The sequence below is a fragment of the Chamaea fasciata genome, unplaced genomic scaffold (assembly GCF_029207755.1).
Source record: "Chamaea fasciata isolate MVZ Bird 193981 ecotype frontalis unplaced genomic scaffold, bChaFas1.0.hap1 SCAF_6, whole genome shotgun sequence".
Classification (NCBI taxonomy): Eukaryota; Metazoa; Chordata; class Aves; order Passeriformes; family Sylviidae; genus Chamaea; species Chamaea fasciata.
Window position 1 is genome coordinate 67821999 of NW_027094091.1, and position 20386 is coordinate 67842384.

The 20386-nt window shown below is 43.6% G+C and overlaps 2 protein-coding genes across 2 annotated transcripts in view; one reads left to right on the top strand and one right to left on the bottom strand.

Moving 5' to 3' along the window:
- Positions 1-8171, bottom strand: part of AFG2A (AFG2 AAA ATPase homolog A) — a 164523-nt gene extending 156352 nt beyond the window's left edge. The window contains 9 exon segments of the mRNA XM_066186686.1: positions 357-480; positions 1185-1241; positions 1864-1993; positions 4077-4694; positions 5468-5526; positions 6673-6830; positions 7420-7544; positions 7953-8093; positions 8096-8171. Coding sequence (XP_066042783.1) covers positions 357-480; positions 1185-1241; positions 1864-1993; positions 4077-4694; positions 5468-5526; positions 6673-6830; positions 7420-7544; positions 7953-8093; positions 8096-8171 — 1488 coding nt within the window.
- Positions 8169-20325, top strand: NUDT6 (nudix hydrolase 6). Its single transcript, XM_066186687.1, has 5 exons — positions 8169-8329; positions 9219-9422; positions 14205-14260; positions 16707-16761; positions 19712-20325. Exons 1-5 carry the CDS (start codon positions 8170-8172, stop codon positions 20098-20100), a joined length of 864 nt encoding a protein of 287 aa, XP_066042784.1. The 5' UTR covers position 8169; the 3' UTR covers positions 20101-20325.
- The last annotated feature ends 61 nt before the right edge of the window (positions 20326-20386 follow it).

Below are 20386 nucleotides of genomic sequence, written 5' to 3' on the forward strand. Positions count from 1 at the left end.
AGAAGTATTCAGATGACTTTGATTTCAGAGCAATTAAAAATACCTGGTTTCACTCAATGATGGGCTATCACTGAAATTTCAGTTAGATCGCCAAAACTACAAGAGGGGGAGAAGGCAAAGGAAAGGCAGTGAACAGAATAAACCTACCTTCTTTTAAACTGTTTTCAGGATACATTCCTCTCCTACGTCCTCTGCTTAGCATCCAAAAAAGCATTAGATTGTTCTATGAAGTCTCACCTAAGTCTGCTTTCTTTCCCCACAAGTGATACATCTCAAAGTAGCTCCACTGTAGAAGCAATATTATTTTGTCCAGCGAGTCCTCATGTACATTAATTGTCCCATTAGATTCAACTTACTGAGCCAATGCCATCCATTAATGTCAGCAGTGAAGCAACAACTCTCTTTTCCACTTCATTCTGAGCCCCTTCTCTCTTTGGACAGAGTGCATCCAACTCATCTATAAATATAATTGAGGGGCGACTGAGGGGGGGGGGAAAAAGGGAAAAAAAAAGTTAAGGTGCTCGGGAAGATTTAAAACACTAAGGCAGAGGAAAGCTGTTCATGGAAAACGTCCAGTTCCTACAAAAACTAACAGGCATCCCACTCCTTTAGGTAACTGGAAGTTTCAATCTTGTATACAGTGTTACTCAGAGAGAAAACTAAAATGATAACATATTAGACAACTAATACCTTCAGTATGCAATAGTCTTTTGCTAATGTACTATGAGCACTAGTCACATGGAAGTCTAAAGCACGCCTTGGCCAGGTCTAACAAATCTGGACAGGATGCCACCCTGCTCCAGGGGAATGCTATATCCAACAGCAAGTCATTTAGAGCTGGCCTCCAAAGACAAACTAGACAAAAATATGGATCCTGGTGAAACTCTGGCTCATCCTTCCATCTGTTGAAACAAGCACACAATGCACTAACGAACACAGGTCGAGGGATTTAGCACCATCCCTAACAGCCCCTTAAAAAGGGCAGTGTCCAAAAGGATTTAAGAGGCACCCTAAAATTTCACTGCTTTCCTCCTAGCTAAGCCCTACATAAACAAATTTATTTCCTTTTAAAAAGCACTAGACAAAAAAAAAGTCACAATTCAAAGCTTCTTGCAAGTATTTTTCTTATAAGAACACTAAGGCTGGAACTGATACTGCAAACAAAATTCTCCAAAGGAACATACCAGAGAGAAGCCTCGGCGAATATCTGACGTAACCTCGACTCAGACTCCCCATAAAACCTGTGAGAATAAAAAATATTTTAACAAAAAACTTGGGGTTTTTGTCTTTTCCAGGCAACTTGGAAAATCACTGCTTGTAAGTTACAAAAAGCCATAGCGCACACTTTCAAAGTCCTGAAGTCTAAGCAGTTATCTACAATAATCTTTATTTCCACAAGGACCAGAAATTAAGGTGAAATGGGGCACAGTCAAAGCTAGAATCATGAGAGATAAAGGAAACCACTTCTGTGTTAGAAAAATTTTATCTACACTGTTGAAGAACAACAAAAAAATTACTTCTCTGGAGATATCAGTGTGTGCAGCATCACCTTAACCGCAAATACCCTTTAACAAGTTCCTCTTCTTGTTGCAGAACTAACCTACAGACAATTGCAGGTGCAGTTTTAATCCCCTCTGTAATTCAGTCCATGCCTTACACAGATTTCCTGGCCAAGTCCAATAAACCTCTTTTAATACAAGAAACATAAGCCCAACTTGAGAGATCCCTTGCCCATTTGTTTTTGACTGTTTTGGGCAGGTAACCCACAGCCAATGCTACATCCCTCCACAATGGACAGAGGCCAGGGTGTATTTTGGGCCACTATATTCACAGAATTAATGAAAATGAAGTAGGTGGACTTACTTGCTTATGATTTCTGGGCCATTAATGACAGTAACATGAGCGCCAACCTCATTTGCGATGGCCTTGGCAATCATGGTCTTCCCAGTTCCTGGTGGGCCATAGAGCAGCACTCCTCGAGGAGGAGGGATCCCTTGGGACAATCACATGCAGGCAGACAGAGAAAAGAAGTTACTGGTGATAAATGCCAGGCCCAGCCTGCACTTGCACATTTCACTCTCCCTGTTACTACCAATACTGACTCGACCTCAGCAGTAATTCCTGTAACAGACATGTCATTGTGATGGATTAGGCTTTCATGGAAAAAGATCACTCTTAAATGGGACATTCATCTACATTTATTATTTTTAATGTCCAAAAGACTCTCTTTAAAAAAAATCACCTATTTAAATCATTCTATTTTTCAGTAGTTCATTATAATCTTCACTGCATTTTCTCAGAAAAAATTACTAGACTGAAGACTTAACATCCATGAACACACTTTAAGTTATTCATGATTCTTACAGTGGCATTATAACAAATTTCCCACATCAGAAAACCACTTCTCTTCAACACTCCAAAATGTTCTAGAAATACTGTGAGAATTTGGTAAGAAAGTATGCTCAGATGATGAAAAACACACATTAAAAGGATGTATCTGCCTATTTAATGGCACATGTTAGGAGCCAAAGAGACAGAAGCATTCAGGCACAAGGTACTGCTGTGAACAGTTGAAGCTGGACAGAAAATACAGCTGAATTGCAAGAAACACTACTGTGATCCCAGGTAAAGAGTCCACCAAAGAAAGTTTCAGACCAGCAAAGCCAAATTAAATGGGCATAAAAGCCAAAACCAGAAGTTGAAAAACTAGAAAGCAAAAAGCAGAGACAAATGTTTGACAAAGGCCTGACCCCAGCACAAAAGACACTGCTGAAACACAACCAAAGAAACATCTGGTGGGACTGGGAATCTGACAGGGAATGATGCCTCAAGGGCAGGCCACAAGCCCAAATCTTAGAAATTAATACACTGGAAAAGAAAAAAAATATCTGCCCTCTGACAAAGGATAAAACTAAAAGCATCTCTACAGGCAGGTTCCTTCGTACCAGCCCATTAAAGCATATGCTGCTCCCTCCTGTGGCGTGCCTGGCAGTGGCAACACACGGGGCTGTGGAAGCACAGGCTCACCTCAGCTCCAGCCTCGCTGCCCAGGAGCAGACAAGGACTCCCAACGTTTGGATGGGGGCTAAAGGTTTGTGACCGCTGAGAAAACATCATCATCCATCCATGTGATTAGTAGTGAATCTGCTCAAGCTTTAGGGATTAGGTATGAAGAACACTAATGCTGAAGCAAACTCTGCTGCCACAAAACCACGTGGTGATGCTGGGGTAGGACCAAATGGAGCTGGAGCACTCAGGAATGGAGATGCCTCACTGACACCTGTGGATCATGGCCAGGAAACAGCCAGCTGTGTGCTGTGGAAACTGTCCCCACTGAAATCACCTCCTCTCTGAAGCATGTGTGCAGGAAGAGGTCAGACTGAGAAATAATGGGCCTCCAAGACAAGATATTAAAGAAATATTTATAGGTAAAAGAGCCCTGTCTCACAGTGATGCACACTTCAACAAGGTACATAGCCATTTGTGATAAATACACAGCACAGAGTCACAAAAATCCTCCAACTTTTTATATATATTAGCTAAAACTAATATGGCAACAGTAATTGTATTTGGGTTTCCACCCTGTAATTCCACACTGAACACAGAGCAGTTCGAAGTAAACAGCCTCAAAAGACCTCCTTAAAATTTTGCAGGAATACACAGGGATAAAAACAGCAGAAGAATTAATCTGAGTTTTTCTGTATTTAAAAGATATGATTAACTGAGTCTACCAATACAGAATCTTACGACAGCACAAACAACTGCACCTTTCAAGTGTCCAAGTACAGAAGTCTTTCCTATTTGCTATAAAGTCTGCTCATGCATGCCTGAATTTTGGTACAGACACACATTTCTTCCCTGCTCAACTGTTTTTCACACAGGCTAACCAGAACATCTTCACAGTATCCATATAGTGCAATTATAAAGCGGTTTGACATTGTTTGGACACATAAGTTTACCAGTTACATCAAATTCAGTGCATAATCCTGGAGTAGTTAAGTGTTTAAAAACAACAAAAAAACCCCCCACGTTAAAGAAGAAAGTTAATGAAGAAAGCCAACTCTCAGGCATCATACCGTAACTCTTGAACAGTTCAGGCTGCTTCAAGGGCAATTCAACAGTTTCTCTAATAGTTCTGAGCTGGCTGCTTAAGCCTCCTATCATGTCATAGGTGACCCGGGACTCACACTCGCCATCCTCTGCTACACTGGCCCTTGCTTCAATAAAATTGATTTTAGTTCTCGAAGAAATGAAGTAAAAACAATCTGTATTGCTCATTGCTCCGATTTTGCCAGTTAGTGAGAGTCCCTCAGTGCTGCCTTCCCCAGTCAGCTCAAGGTCTTGGGTGAGGTGTGCACCATCCCCCCTGCTGAAGGTTTTGTCTTCGTGCCCGCAGTCTGGAGCGCTGGGTGTGACTGGCATGCCTGGATCCACGGCTTTGCCCGGGGTGCTCATGGAGGCAACCTCTGGACTGTCACCAATGTCCATCCTGCCCAGCTGTAAGGACAGGTCTAAGGCACTGCTCTCCAAATCAGATCTCTCAAGGTCTGGCTCATTGGAATCGCCAGGAATGGCGCTGCCCTGGGCAATCAGCTCTGCACCATCAGTCCCCTTCACTTTCATCACCACGATGTTGCAAAGTTTGCCATAGTAAGTGAAAGCCAAGAGGTTTCCTGGCAGGACTATTTTCCCATCTATGAGAAGATTAAAGAAAAAAAGAAAGACAAAGATGATGCTATTTCTATCTACTTTGGCAGCAATTAACACTCAGACATTCTTGCATCAGAAAAATTCTTTATCAGGAAGCTTACAAAGTGCTATAATTATGAGGTAATTTCAGGTTCTTTGGATGATCCTTTTGTGCACAGGTAGACTCTACCGGATAAACATTTGTCAGTATCATATGTAGTCTTCCATACATAAACTTATCATTAATTTCAGCTTTTTAAACTTCATACAAAGGGAGGAGTTTGGAATTAGTATGGTGAGAAGTAAAAATTTTGTATTCACTACCTTGAATAACTTACCTTGCTTTTTTGCCTTACTTAAGTACACCCACCACTCAATGAAGAGCAACTTTACTGATTTACCACCAACATATAAAAAGGGATTTAGAGACTGGGATTTCAAGGTAATGTTGATGCTTTAACTTGTTATCAATGTCCAGCAGTGCACTGTTTTCCTCAAACTCTGAAGTGCACCACAGTATCAGCTGTCAATGGGTGACGAACACTCCCAACTTGAGCCAGCAATACAAGTAATGGACGGGAGAAATGGAACCAAAACTAAAGCAAATTAGGTATTTGCAGCATGACATAGTTAGTTAGCCCAAGACAGATCCCTGAACAAAGTCTGAATAAAGGAACAAGCCCCCATTTTGCCATAAGCCCTTGGTTAGGAACTGTTCGCTCTTGTATCCAGAAGTATAAAAATTGAATAGTCAAAGGAGAAGCAGCAAAACTCATACCAAGGTTTCTCAGCAGACAGACAGACATTTCCTCAGCATTAACGATGGCATCTTTGTCCCTGTGGTAGGAAGGGAAAAAAGTGGTTTTCCAAGCACTTAAAAACAAAGCCACAGTCCACAGCACTTCACAGTCCTCATATCATATGGACTTTATCCTGAAGATATTAGACACCGTAACAAAAGAAGTGTACCTATTTAATCTGGGGCTAGGTGTGCTAAACAAAATCCTAAATTGTATTTATCATTTCTTAGGATCACATAGAGGCAATGCAGGTATGTCACCTGTCCAGGCACGATAATCATTGCTACAGGTACTGGATTTTGAGGAATTTAGATCAGGCAGGTCTCTCTCAGGCTTGTGAACACACATACACAACTTTTATTGACTGAAACACTGCCTCGAGCACTTGGACATCCACTATCAAAACACACCAAGTTTTCCCACAAAGCATTTTCTAGTCATTTAGTTTACTGACTCAGAGCTAAAACTCACTGCATCCATTCTGCAGATGGAAGCTCACAACTCCCATAAGCACTCACACCTGTATGCTGAAAAGCAGATGGACCAAAGGCATTTAAAGCAGATGCAGCTACTGCAAATGTGAACAAAGGGGGGAGCCCTAAGCCTGCAAATGAAAGCCATTCCCTGATTTTAAGGCTCAAGAAAGCAACTTGATGGAAAAGAAGTGTATTTAGCTAATTTAGAGGACACCTCTTAATATAGAATAGCCCTTCCCGATGAGTAAACACATAGTTATGTTGTTGGGGTCTGGAGTTGAACATTGATTCTTCTAAATGAAGCAAAAAGCTATATTATGCATACAAGCACTGCTCAGAGGTGTTTAACTTGCAGAGAATGAACTGCACCTGTAAAGTATCTAGAAACCTAGGAAGCACGTGAACAATGGGACTTCAATGTACTCTTTTAGTAATTTTTGCTCTTGCTTCTTACATGAAACTATGGTTCTCTGGACATCAGGAGGCCTTCCTTCATGGAAAAAAAAATTCTGCCTGCGAACTGTGATGTTAATTTAAGTGCCAGGACACTTTCAAAAGTAACTGTAAAGTAGGTTTATTTAGGAAATAACTACAATCAGACTCTGCAACAATCCAAATGCCAGCTCAGTGAAATGATAAGAGAATGACAAACTTTGAAGGGAAGTGGTTGAATAAAAACCTCAAGCAGGTTAGAACAAGTTCCATACCTCAACTTTACATCGACTTCCTCTGCCTGGATGACTGCACCGGTCACAGGCTGCACAGTGATGGCATCACCTGGATTTACTTTCAGGTTCTTCTGTGTGGTTTCACCCAGCCCAATTTTCCCCCCTGGGAAGCCTGTGGTGGGCCAAGCAGTACAGACCTAGGACAAGTTTTCAAAGCACACACCTGTGAGTCGAGGTCTTGCACCTCTCATTTCCAGTCAAGGTAAGCAATGCTTTAACATGAAGGATTAGGTTAAAACCTGGTTCCACTGAGCAAGACACAAGGGGGGCACTGAGCTCTTATGATTTGATCTTAGACACTTTCAAAATTGAAGGGGTTGTATTTTGCCTACAAATGTGATAAAAAATTCCACCATGACTCCACACATTCTGCAGATGACTCAAAAGCATATGCTGTGCTGATCAGAAAACAAAACGCATCAGTGAAAAAAAGATGAGCAAATAACTATACGCTGTATTTGCAAGTAAAACAGATGTGTGTGCTTATGCAAGATATAATATATAATCTGTTTAGTCACACCTTACAAATTTATAGAAATAAAACCAGCTGCGCGGGGTTTTTTTTTTTCCCCCACGGAAAATACCGATGAAACTATAGTGTAGAAAACATGGAAGAGCACATTCACCATCTTTCTCGATGCACGATCCGTGCTGGTTCCATTGAGTACAACAGGAACACGCTAACACCACGACAAAAGCATTTAAAGGGTCAAGAAAGGGTCTCACCTCCTGCCGCCCATCAGCGGAGGTGAGCAGTGCCGGCCTCCCTATGCAGAGATCCGCAGATTTCATGCTGCTCAGCGACAGCTGCGCCAGCGCTCTCCGCAGCATCTTCGGGACTTTGTCATCCCCTAACGTTTTCGGGAGAAAAAAAAAAAAAAAAATTTTTTCCTCCCCTTCCCCTCAGTAAAGCCGGCGTTGCCCGCGCTCCCCGGGAAGCACAGCCTCGCCAGCCCTGACGGCGCCCGCCCCGAGGGGATTGTGCGGTGCCGCCGGCGGGGCTGAGAACACGGGCGGCCCCCCGCCGCCGCTCGGTACTGCCGCTTCCACCGCGATTTCCCCACCGCCGCCGGCACCCTTCCACGGGGACAAGAGCAGGTTCCATGGGGGCCTGGACTGACAGAGCCCTGCGGTCCCGCCTTCCCGAGGCGCCGGGAGCGTGGCTGGGCAGGGACTCAGATTCAAACGAGGCGCCCTCAGCGCGCCGGGCTGAGGCAGCGGGGCTGGGGCTGCCCGTCCCCGCCTCGCACACCCCGTACCTGCCTCCACGGCGTCGGCGACACGCAGCGCCAGCGGCCCGCCCGCGGCAGCTCCGAGGGAAGCATCCCGCGGGGAGCCGCCGCCCGCGGCCGGGCGCCCTTTGCTCTTCCTTCTGGAAGAGGACGCGGACATGCTGCCCGCGGCCGGCGCAGAGCGGTTCCGGAGCAGAGGCCGGCGCCGCCCCGGGGGCGGCCGCTCCCCGCCTCGCTCGGCGCCATGGCGGGCCCGTGGCGGGCGCTGAGGAGGGCGCGGGGCTGGGCGGCCCTGGCGGGGCTGCGTGCGAGGCCGGACAAGTTCGGGGGGGTGAGCGTGGACCTGGGCGAGCTGCGCGGCTCCCCGCGGCTGGAGCGGGCCGCCTTCGGGCGGTGGCTGCGGGGCAAGTGCCGGGCGGGGGCCCCCAGTCCTGGGGCGGGCGGGGGGCGGTGAGGGGCGGCGGGGGCCCGCCAGGGGGCGCTCTCAGCTGCCGGCTTCCCCTCACGGAGCCTGAGCCGCGGCCGGGAAAATAATTCTACAGAACCGTAGAATAATTGGGGTTGGAAGGGACCTCTGGAGATCACCCAGTCCGATCGCCCGGAGCAGGTGACACGGGAGTGACAAACCACGGCAGGTGGGCTTGGCATGTCTCCAGAGAGGGAGACTCCGCGCCCCCACTGGGCAGCCCGTTCCCGTGCTCTGCCACTCTAAGCGTGAGGTTGTTCCTCGTGTTGAGGTGAAACTTCAGGTGTTTCAGTTTATGGCCATTGCGCCTTGTCCTATCGCCGGGCACCACTGAAAAGAGTCTGGCATCATTCTCTCGGCACCCACCTTTGAGATACTTGGATGGATTGATGCGGTCTCATCTTCAGACTGAACAAGCCCAGCTCCTGCAGTCTCTCCTCACAGAGAGGCAGTCCAGACCCCTCATCCTTTTTGTGGCCTCTGCTGGACCCACTCCAGTAGTGCCTTATCTTTCTTGTAGTGAGGAGCCCAGAACTGGGCACAGCACTCCGGAAGAATAGTTTCCTCTGTTTCTCATGGCAGACCCTAGATGTGAAAGCTGTAATTTTGCATGTGAACACTAAGTTGTACCACATAAAGTGTCGAGCTGGCAGCCTCTGAGACTGCTGGTGAGTTTCTCACACCAACCATAGTTTTACCCTGTGGTAAACAACAGGAAAATAGAGATTTTTGCACATTACCGATGGCTATGGTGCGTGGTAAAGTTCAAATCAACACCGATCAAGGGCAAAGGGGTCCCTGACCCTCCTCACTTCCCTCTCTTGCAGAGTCCGTGTCTCAGTGGCGGGATGAAGGCCGTGTTGCTGTCTGGCTCCGTGTCCCCATCCTCCAGAGCTGCCTTGTGGCAGTGGCTGCTTCCCAAGGCTTCGCTTTCCACCACGCTGAGCAGGGCTCGTCCACCCTGACGCTGTGGCTGGGAGAGGGGCCCAGCAGGCTGCCAGGGTTTGCCACGCACCAGCTGGGGGTTGCAGGTGAGTTGCAGCCACAGAAAGTGTGGAGGAGCCCCAGTCAGTAGGAATTGTTCCTCTGTACAACCAGCATGTGAAACCCAGCTGCTTTGGAATGAACAAGTAACCACCAATGTAGCGAAAAAAGCGCTTCTCTAGTCTGTGTGCTTAGTATGTATATCTGTCTAAACTATGTTCAAGTTAATGTCTGTAAATGGGGAAAACTTGACTCAACAGGAATTGTTCAGAAGCTAAAGCCACTATAAGCCTAAATTGCAATGGTCTGAAGGCTGATCTAAGCTGTGCCTAGAAGTCTTAAATCCAAACATATTTTACAAAAACCCCCAAACAAACGCCATACTCTTATCCATCTAGACCTCCCACAAACACAGATAGAAAGTTGTTCCATAACTGAGAAAATTTCCAAAGAACTAGACAAGATGGTTTCCCCTTTTTTCTTTTTTATTTTTTCATATAGCACAACACAAGGGACCGATGATGAGCCAAAAATGCTGTCAGCTTGAAGTTAGCTTCACCAAATTCCAGTGGTTTTGTTCACTCACTCAGCTGAGTTCCACAGATAAGCCATTACCTAGCCCATCACTCAGTTACCTGAAACTGGAAATTGTCTTGGTCCCCTCCTGTACTGGTTAAGGGTTACGTTAACACACTGAAATTACGAGACTGGGAAGAGCAAATGTCTCCACTTGCAACCCTGACTTACTTGTCCTTGGCTTGCAGGGACTCTCTAGGGTGTTATTTCTCCACCAAGTGCTGTTAAGCCCCATAAACAGCAATTTGAAAAATGTAGTTAGGAAGAACTCATAAAAGACGGTTTGTTCTGTGCAGCAGCAGGTGAGGTGGAAGGAAGTTTGGGGGGAAAAAACCCCCTTGAATTATGAAACAGTGCCACTGCCATTGGTAGTGGGAGTCTTCGGATCCCAGGCCAGCAGAGGGCAGGGTGGATGCTGAAGGCGGCCTTGGAGTTTGCCTATGGACATGTTGGAGCATGTTTTCCTGAGGTATGGAAACCTCACCGTTAAAATATGTGGCATTAAACTGGAGCAGGACAGTGCATTCTCCTCGCAAAAGCACCGGGTTACTCCTTGTGAGGAAACCTAAGTGAAAGAGAGGTTTTCTGAAGTAGAACTTGCACAGCTGAAAGTTGCTGCTTTAAAGGAAATCACATAAGAGATGGGTTGTGACCCTGGTGGGCTTCATCAGAAAGAACTATAAGGAAAGTCCTAACTCTAAAAGACTTGCAAATATTTAAAAATGTATTTTCAAAGCGTAATTTGCAGCTGTGCTTCAAAACACTTTGCACTCTGCAAGCAGGGAAAAAAACTTTAAAGAAAACTTTGGTAAGTGCAGGTATATGGATTTCATAATTCATTGCATGGATTTTAAAATTGCGCAACATAATGTAAGTGTTCTTTGCTACCATTTTTCAAACCTGTATGCTTTTAGTCGTTATTGGGGTTTTCTTTGAAGGATGTAAATACTTCAGGAAAGCATTCTAGGCAGGTAAACAAGTGTGAAATAATGACTGCTGTGTGGAGTTTTTTTGTCCTTTGTTCTGCTCACTCTCAGTGGATCTGGAACACATCCCAAAAATACACTAAGCAGTGTGGATTCCACCTGGTAGGTTTATTCCATTATCTTTCTACTTTAGGAGGGAGACCCTGAGTAGTGGAAAGGCTCCATTTTATTTTTGATTAATTTTATTGAAATATTAAAGTATTTAAATATGACTCTTGAGGAGGGGCTTTCTTTATTCCCTAACCAAAAAGTAGTTCAGAACATGTCTGCAGTAAATAAAATCAACTTTCTGGTGAGAGTCTCTATCTAAAAGCCGTGGCCAGTCAGTGAAATGCAGGAGTCAGTCCTCTGAGCATCCTGAAAGTGGGAAGCAGAGGTGTGGAGAGTGGTTGGCTGGCCAGCAGGAAGCCAGCACGGGGACAGGGAACAGGTAGTGGGTCTCATTGCCAAGTAGACCAGCAGCCACTTTTCCTCCTGTCTGGAGTTTCCCACGCAGCAAAGGCAGCAAGGCCAGGGCTTGTGCCTCAGAACCACACAGCCAAGTGGTGACAAAGGTGTGAATAAGCGGGGTCAGGTCATGTTTTACCAGGCTGGATGAGAGTGGCCAAGCAGAGAGTAGCAAATGTTACTCATTGGGCTTGGCCAGTATTGTTTAGAAATAGTGGAATATGTGATGTGCCTTCCAGCTAAGTTACTACATCCGTTTGTAGGCGGCAGGATTTTCCACATGTGTAAAGATACAGAGGAGTCTCTGGTGTATGAAGTGATTAACGTGTTTTTAAAAAGCATTTCCAAAATTCTCCACCTCCGAGGAGGATGTGGCCTGCCATCCAGAAAGTGACGTGTTTGTAAATATGCCACGCAACAATGGCATGAGAGGGCGAGCTGAGGAAGGAAAGGAAAAGGAGAGGAAGAAAAGTGAAAGGCATTTTCTTCCCCCTCACATGGTCTACAAGCCTTACAACACAGATGTTATTTGCATTGCTATCACCTTAATTCACTTGTTGAAACAAATTCATTGGAGTTGAAGGACTCCAGGAAGGAGAGCCTGCACACTCATAGGATCATCAGTCTTGCGAGTCCTGGTGCTTAGGGAAATCTAAAATGAGGAGCTGTGTTACTGTGAAACTGCACAGGAAGATGGAGGTGGAGAGGTTTGATAAGCCACTTTTGAAAAGTGACTTAAAAATAGTTCCCGAGTTGTTTTACAAATACCTGCTCCTGTCTGCTGATGCTTACAGTGCAGGCAGTGGTGTCTGCATTCATTCTGTGGTTTACAAGTGCTTCTCAACACTGAACATCTTTGCATGCATTTGTACATCAGTCATAAATAAAACAGGTAGGATAAAGGTATGTTTCTCCTCCATTACTCATGATCTGGAATTTTTTTCTCCTCCATTACTCATTATCCGGAGTTATCTAAGAGATTCTTTTTTATTTTTTCAAGCTTTTCTTCCTTATTCCCCAAAAGAGAACATTCAAAACCAAGTGGTATTGTACTAGTGATTGGTTCGGTTTCAAGTACAAACCTTTCCAGAAAGTCCTCATGGCATTGGATGATTTAAGGCTCCAGGTGCCACATTTGTAGCAGGAGGGAGAGTTTTAAAAACCACAGTTCAGGGCAGTCAAACTCTAATCTCACTGATGCCAACCAGGTGTGGCCCACTGAGAGAACATGAGACCAGGCAGCAAATCCTGTTGGTGTGTTTTCTTTCTTGCTCTGGGTTTAGGTATCCCCCAGCAGAGATTCTGATCACCTCACTGGGAATTTCACTGCCAAAAAGTTATGTTCACAGGCTTCAATTTCAGGGCAACAGAGGAGAGCGAACACCCTTTCTGTTTGATTCAAACTGCAGTTTCCTGCCTTCACCAGCCCTCCCTGGTCTCAGCAAACTCTTTGTGGTTAGAGGATTTGTTTTCTAGAAAAGCCATTCCTCAGCCAAAGTTCGTCCTGCTTTCCTTTTGTTGCCTCTTTTAATCATTACAGTAGTTGAACTTGGACACTGCTAAATATTTACGGGAGGAATGAAATCATAAAGTCACAAGCCACAGGGAGGCAGATACGTGACTACACTCTGAAAGCACGTCCTTTGACATATCTTGAAGGGAGACTGGTACTTCATCCTTGAAATATCCTCCTACACGTAACTCTGCCATGTATTATTAAAAAACAGGATGTTTTTAGCTGGACACTCACTCCTTAATAATTCCCTTCTGTGGGTATACTTCCCCATAGCATTTTAAATGCACATGTCATCACAGATGTGCCTGTATCCTCTTCCTCCTGCTGTAAAATGACATAAGCATTTTGTTACCATTAACCTCTAATTTGAAAGCCATGCACGACTGATGTGGAAAAGATCCTGGTAAGCTGCACCACAGCACTCGTCCTGCTCACCACAGCACTCTTTAAAATCTGAGAAAAATACCTGTTTTAAGGGAAGGACATTTTTAAAGTATGACCAGTGAGTATGACATAATTAAACACAAAAGCACTTGGGTTCCAGAAAGTAGGAAAACTTGTAATCTGTGGGAGAAAGTCATGGGCTGAGCATGAGGACGTAAGGAAAAGCTGCACTTCTCAGTCAGACAGGTTTTTCATCAAGTGAAAGTGTCCCTTATCCACTTGGAAGCAACACTTTTTGATTAAGAAGCTGACTCAGATTATGGTGCAGTTGCTGTCATGAGTTGTTACCTGGTTAGTGCCAGTTCAGAGACAGTCACACGGCTGAACGTTATCTGTACAGTCAGCCCAGAGTATTAAACCTGGTGCGCTGTTAACACAAAAACACTCAAAGCTTCGCTACAGCAGGTGGGGGCTTTGTCATGAGTTTCACTGGAGAAAAATTTGCCCCCTTAATGGGGGGACTTCTCAGCCAGAGTCACTGGAAAATTCTCTGTTATTTGATGAAATTCTCTGCTGAAGGAATAGCTTTGCCTGATTGTTTGGGTAACCTCTTGATCTTGCATTCTTTAGTTCTGATATTAACACAAAGTTTTTCTTGTCTAATCTGGAACTTAAATGTTGCAATTATTTATCTTGGTATTGCCAACTTTGAATTTTTATACAGGATACTTAACCTTTTACTGATATCTCATTGTGTATCTGTTTTCCACTGACAAACCACTTTGTGATTCATCCATACAAACCTTGCTAACTGTGCATTAGGGGTCTGCTATGCTTTATCAAAACATGTTAAATTTTGGTTGTTAGGATTGAACAACATTGTCCAACACTTCCTCTTTTCAATATTCTTTCTATACCAGGTGCTGTTCTAGATGAAAGCACTGGAAAAGTGTTGGTTGTACAAGACAGAAATAAGGTACGTTTGTTACAGGATTATAAAAGAGAGAAATTCATTTAAATGAGCCTAATCTGTGGTATGAAACAAAAATGTATTTTTTTTATTGCAGTCCAAGATTGTGATAGTTGAAAGTTACTTCCTTTTACAAGTGTCTTAAACAAATACATCTACAGATTGCTGAATTCCATATTAAGGGGGAAAAAACCAACTCTGAAAATCAACAGCTTTGTTATAAATTGTAACTGCAGATTGATTCAGCAGAACTAAGTATCCTTCCTGCTTTGAGTTTTCTGTTTTTTCCTGTAACTGACCCAGGAGTCCCTGATCTTGTGTTTGGATCTATGCAGACGTCTGGAAAATCCCCATGGTTCAAAACAGATTTTGAGAGGATTCTGATTTGATTTGGTTTCCAAAATTCCAGGCATATCTGTGGCTTTAAAGGAGCAGCAGCATGGTTGGCTGTGACCTGGAGACCACCTTGGTCCAGCAGGTGTAAAGATCTTTAATTCCTCACACACGGAAGCGCCGCCCTCACTGCAGCGGGTGCCAGACCAGAGCAGTGCTGTGGTGAGGGTGGCTTCTGTGATGTGGCTTGAGGTCACCGAGATCCATCACTGAAACGTCTTCCAGCCCCTATCAGGCTAACCCAGGTTTTTACTCAGCTGCTGCAGAGAGCTCTCAGGCTCACTGGCAGCTGCCTGTGCTCCTCAAGAAACATTTAGCCTCCAGTATGCTTTCATTTGCAAGTTAAAGTGTTTCATGTTAGAACTGCATTAATTAAATCTCTAAGAAAGTGAGATTAACGCACTTTTAACATGAAATAATCAAAACTAAGCTAAGTAGACCGAAATACACTTGGATGCATAATTTCCAATTTATACAGTTAAAGCTGTGCCAGAATCTCAGTGGCTGCATTCTCCTGTCTTTCCTGAAATAGCCATTAAGACTTTTCTCCTCAGGACCCAAAACATCAGTTCATTAGGACCTACAACACAGTTAATGAACTGCAGTGAAAGTGTGCTTTCATAGGCAGGTTCAATCATACCACATGTTGAGCTTCTAACACAAAAGACAAGGGTCTCTTGAAGGTTTCTCTTCCTCTGAACTTGTTTCCTGTAATTGAATATGTTTATTTTTCATTTTTGTACTTTATATTTTTACTTACAATGAAGTAAAATGATGAGGACTTGGCTTTAGGAGGACCTCCAGGCTTTCATTCAGCAATTACCAGTTAAAGTATAAACCTACCTCTCATGCTATAGACTCCAAAAGTGGTTGCAGCTCTAGAGAGTCTCCAGGGACAGAATAGCATGTTGTAAGCATTAGAAACACGACATCTATTTACCCTTCTATACACAAAAACATAAATGTGCATGCTTACCTTTTAGTAAATATCTTAAACAAATATCAGAGTTTAAAAAAAAAAAAAAAGCTCTTGGAATTTTAAGAGCTGTTTGGGTTTAATTGTGACAGGACAATTCCACAGCACACAAAAGATTTCCAGGAACTAAAAGTAAATCTGAAAGCCAATAGAAAAATATATGTATTTTCCATCTGCACTATTTTTAATCTATTACTTTAAATTCCTATCCAAGCCCTTCAAGAATGCCCAGGAAAAAAATAATTTTCCAGTGTAGTCATTAGGGTTTCAAATCACTGGAAAGCACACAGCTTCCCTGCTACGCTGCATAGAGAAAAAAAGCTTTTTTGGGGCCAGTGTACCTTGTTACTGCATTTATTTCTAGTAGAAGGGTAACTTCTTCCTACATAAACTTTTAACAGGGAAAGAAATAGAAAGTACACAGAAGTAAAGGTAAAGCCTACAGATCTTTGTGCTCTTGCAAGAGGTGCAGGGACTGGGACTCCTTCAGCAGTGTGAGTAACAACACCACCAAGCCTGCACTTCACGTTTTAGTACTGAACTTTATTGCAATTCAATAAATGTTTTTTGTACATAAATCAGACACAAGCCCTCATTTCTTGTATTCCATGAAAATGACAAGTTTCACTAAATGATCATTACAGACACACAGAGACATCTTAAAGCCAGTGCAGTATAGAACAGTACAATCATAATACCTGTTTGTAAGATTAAATATATATACATTTTTTAAAAGCCAAAACAGTGGAAGTGGAATACATTAGTGATTAAATATAAGATTATATAGTCTATAGCAGCTTTTTTTTTAATAATCAACTACTCTATCTAGCAGCAACGTTGTCTTATGACTGTTAGACAGTTTGTCTTTTCAGTCAGTAGGTGTTTTGTTCCAATAGTTCATACAGACTGTAGTTGTCTCAGATCATCCAGTCAGCAGGAACAAACAAGTTCCTACTTACTGATATTTGTAAAATAACAATACTGCAACTTAAAAAAAAAAAAAAGTTATGTATTGTCTCTTTCGTATTAAAGAGTGCAACACAGGCTGACTACTTCATTAATGGATTTTTTCCTCCAATACAGACTATAAATGCATGGAAATTTCCAGGAGGTCTGTCTAATCCAGGAGAAGACATTGGTAAGTTCTATGAGAACAGGTCATCCATCAACAGAACTATAAAGACATGAATACCACTGAAATACAGCATGACCCACGTCGCTCCTGTGATGGACTGTTTCCTTGAATTAATGCTGAATAGATGGAGTGACACAATCCTGGGACCCTCATGGTAACAGGGTAGCATGTTCAGGACAAAGAAGTTTTGTGTTTGTAACGTTTACTCTTTTCCACTTTCTTTTAAGAAAGTGTTTGAGGCCAGCCAAGTTTTTGTAGGCTGGTCAGATATGCTGCAATGTGAGCCAGAACTGCGGAGGATTAAGGTAATCCATATATAGCCCAAATAAAACTGAAACAGGGAGCTCTCGGCTCACACTGGAATCCAGGGCAGTGACCTCAGGGATGGACTGAGCAAAAATTTCCATCTCTCCCTTTTTATGCACAAAACAAATGCACTTGCTTCCTTCCACCCCCTTCACTTGATTACTCTGGACCAAGAGCTCCTCGGCACAGGGCCAGGGTGAAGTGCAGGGCCTCAGTCTTGTGGGCACCTAATCCCAACAGAGACATGAGGCACTCCTGTGGTAGGAAACAAGGCTGGTTTGAGGAAACTTCTTATTTCTCTCCAACACAGCACAGCTGATGAACAGTGCTGCAGTTTATCTTCATAGGTGAATGAACACAGGTGCTTATGAAGAGAGAGGGAGAATCTGGCTTTTGTCTCCTTGTATCTCAGCCCTTAAAATCATGATCCAGGGGCTGGTTACTTCCTAAGCTGGATGTCGAGCTCAGGTTTCATGACTGTTCCATACCTTAGAAATACCTACTATTTCAGCAGTCTCCCTACAACAATGTGTGGTAGGGTTGTATTCCAGTTATTATTTCAATACGTGGAGAAAGTTGCTGGTTGTCAGATTATGGCTGAGTTTAGTTTTTGTAACTCATGACTCATGTTTTAAGTCGTTCTGTCAAACCTGTTGATGGAAATCAAAAATATTTGCTGGACAATGCAGTGTAACATGGTGAAATGGATCCATGTTTTCAAAAGAATCCCAAATGCCGTGGCTGTTGTCTAGCCAGACTCCTTCTCGCTTCTAGTGCCAGCAGCAGCCAGGATTTCTGTAGTCAAGGGAACAACAAATGACCAGCACTGGCATTCCAGTGGGATTCCCCAGAGTGATACTGCTACTGAGTATGACAGCAGCCATCCCTCACTTAACAGGTGAGATTATGGCTGGAACCTGGACTGAAAACCACTTGGGAGAAAAGTCTCTAATAGCTTCCATCCTGCCACTTCTGAACTACAGACTAATAAAAGTTATGATTCTCTGCATAACATCTTATATTACAGGAAGATATAAATTAGTGAAGCATAAAATATAATAGAGCTTAATTTTCCTTTTTCATTCTTACATCAAACTTTAAAAACACAACTCACTCAAGGGACTAAATTTTAAATTACAGTTAAAAATTGCAATTACAATGCTTAAAATCCTTCGGTTACATGAAGTGACAGCATGCATGGCTGCCTACTTAAATGAGTGCCAGCTGACTCATGCAAGTGACACCAATAGTTTCATAATGCAGATTAAGCAAAGTGCACAGATTTTGGTATCTGAGTATTTCTGAAACTCCAGCCGTATTGTTTTTTCTAGTTAACTGTCATTAGATGTTTATATATATATATATATATATATATATATATATATACAAACACACACATTTAAATAAAAGGGAAACAGAAAATGGCACATCACCTAAAAGCAAAGCTGAAGGCTTAAATGAAATCCCTCATTACTGCAGTTTTCTTAAAACAAAACCACCTGCCACAGGGAGTTACTTTTTCCAATATCTGAAACTACCCCTGAAATGCCTGTGGTGTCTCTGACTTGGCAAGATGCAAGCTTCCACAGGATGGTGAATCTCTAAGTCTTCTAAAATGGACTTGCTTTTGGAAGCAAGCCAGCACACATTCCATACTGAAAATGAACTAACAGGAGCAGGGAACGTTGCACAACAGTTCTGTACACTGACCACTCACACCAGACATGACCAAGAGGTGACATTAATTTGGGAAAAACCAGTAGTTACCCCAGGCAAGTAGGATTTGACTTGACTACGATTAAACTGCAGACTTTGGGGAAATCAGTGGAATATTAAAAATCTTTAGGACCCTTCAATTTGTTGTTGAAGAGGAAAATCTTCTCTCTGGAGGAGTTCTGGATGGATAGGTGGTTGGGTGATTCTCTGGCTGTACTTGCAGCATGCAGATCCCGCAGACCCTTAAAGTTCCTGCTGCGTTTGTGGTGAGGAATGTTAGCACTGACCTCACTCCGGCTGGGGCACACAGAATGCACATGTGCAGCAGAGATGCAGCACATTTGCAGCATGTTTCCTGCAAGAGCAGGCTCTGTGCTGCACTGGTGCTGTGGCTTATTTGAAATGTCACCAGACTCTTTTAAGGTACATCTTGAAAAGGACCTGGCACCAACTTTCACTTTCTGAAAAGAGTTTTACCCATTTTGTTACGCCTTGGGGTGAAGTGCAGTGAAACTGATCAAGAGATTTGACATCAACAGAGGTGCAGCTGCACAGGGTCTGAACCTGAGACTGGGCAGGGGCAAGGAGAGGGATGGGGATCCAAAGGACTGCAAAGAGTGCCGTGCTGTCTTGGATTAACAGATCAGTGGAGCCAGCAGCCATCAATGTCCATTACAAGCCACACCCTATACAGTATTACCGAAGTAATTCTGTAGGATATACACAGGAAAGGCACACAGCAATTACTTTCTGTTTGGGGACCAAAAAATTTGCTTATCCTTGTGTTGGAAAAACAGACTTACGTTCTGAAAACGTTATGAAGCAGAACAGGAAACAGGCTGAGTAAGAGGCTTTCCACCTTTCCGAAAGGTTTAAGGAGTGCTAAGTTACTCTCAGATGTATTATTGTAAGGATTGCTCTTTCCACCCAGGAGACACAGCAGTTCGAGAGGTTTTTGAAGAGACTGGCATCAAGTCAGAGTTCAAGTCCATCCTAAGCATCAGGCAGCAACACAAACACCCCGGAGCCTTTGGGAAGTCGGACATGTACATCATCTGCCGCATGGAGCCCTCCTCCTTCCACATCAGCTTCTGCCAGCACGAGTGCCTTCGGTGCGAGTGGATGGACCTGGAGGAGCTGGCCAGGACGGAGAACACCACACCCATCACCAGCAACGTGGCCAAGCTCCTACTGTTCGGGTACCGGGAAGGGTTCGATAGGATTGACATAACCATGAGGGAGTTCCCAGCTGTCTACACAGGCCTGTTCTACAAACTCTACCACAGGGAGCTGCCCGAGTCCTACAGAAACATGACGTGACAGCACTACACTTCACATTTCCTTACAGTAATAATTTAGAATTATTGTTATTATTGCAGCGTTACATATTACAGTTATCCATGGACTTCTTTTTCAGTAATTATTAGAATGTAATTATTCTGTAACAAGCTAAGATATAAATTATTTTTAAAGGTAATTATTGCTATGAGTGTGCATCAGGTTTGTTTTCCTCTACTCCATAAAGTAAGCATAAGGTAAATAAAATACATGGGTACCTAGAAGAAAACAGAAGTGTTACTGATCCTGAAAATATATTTCGCAAGTC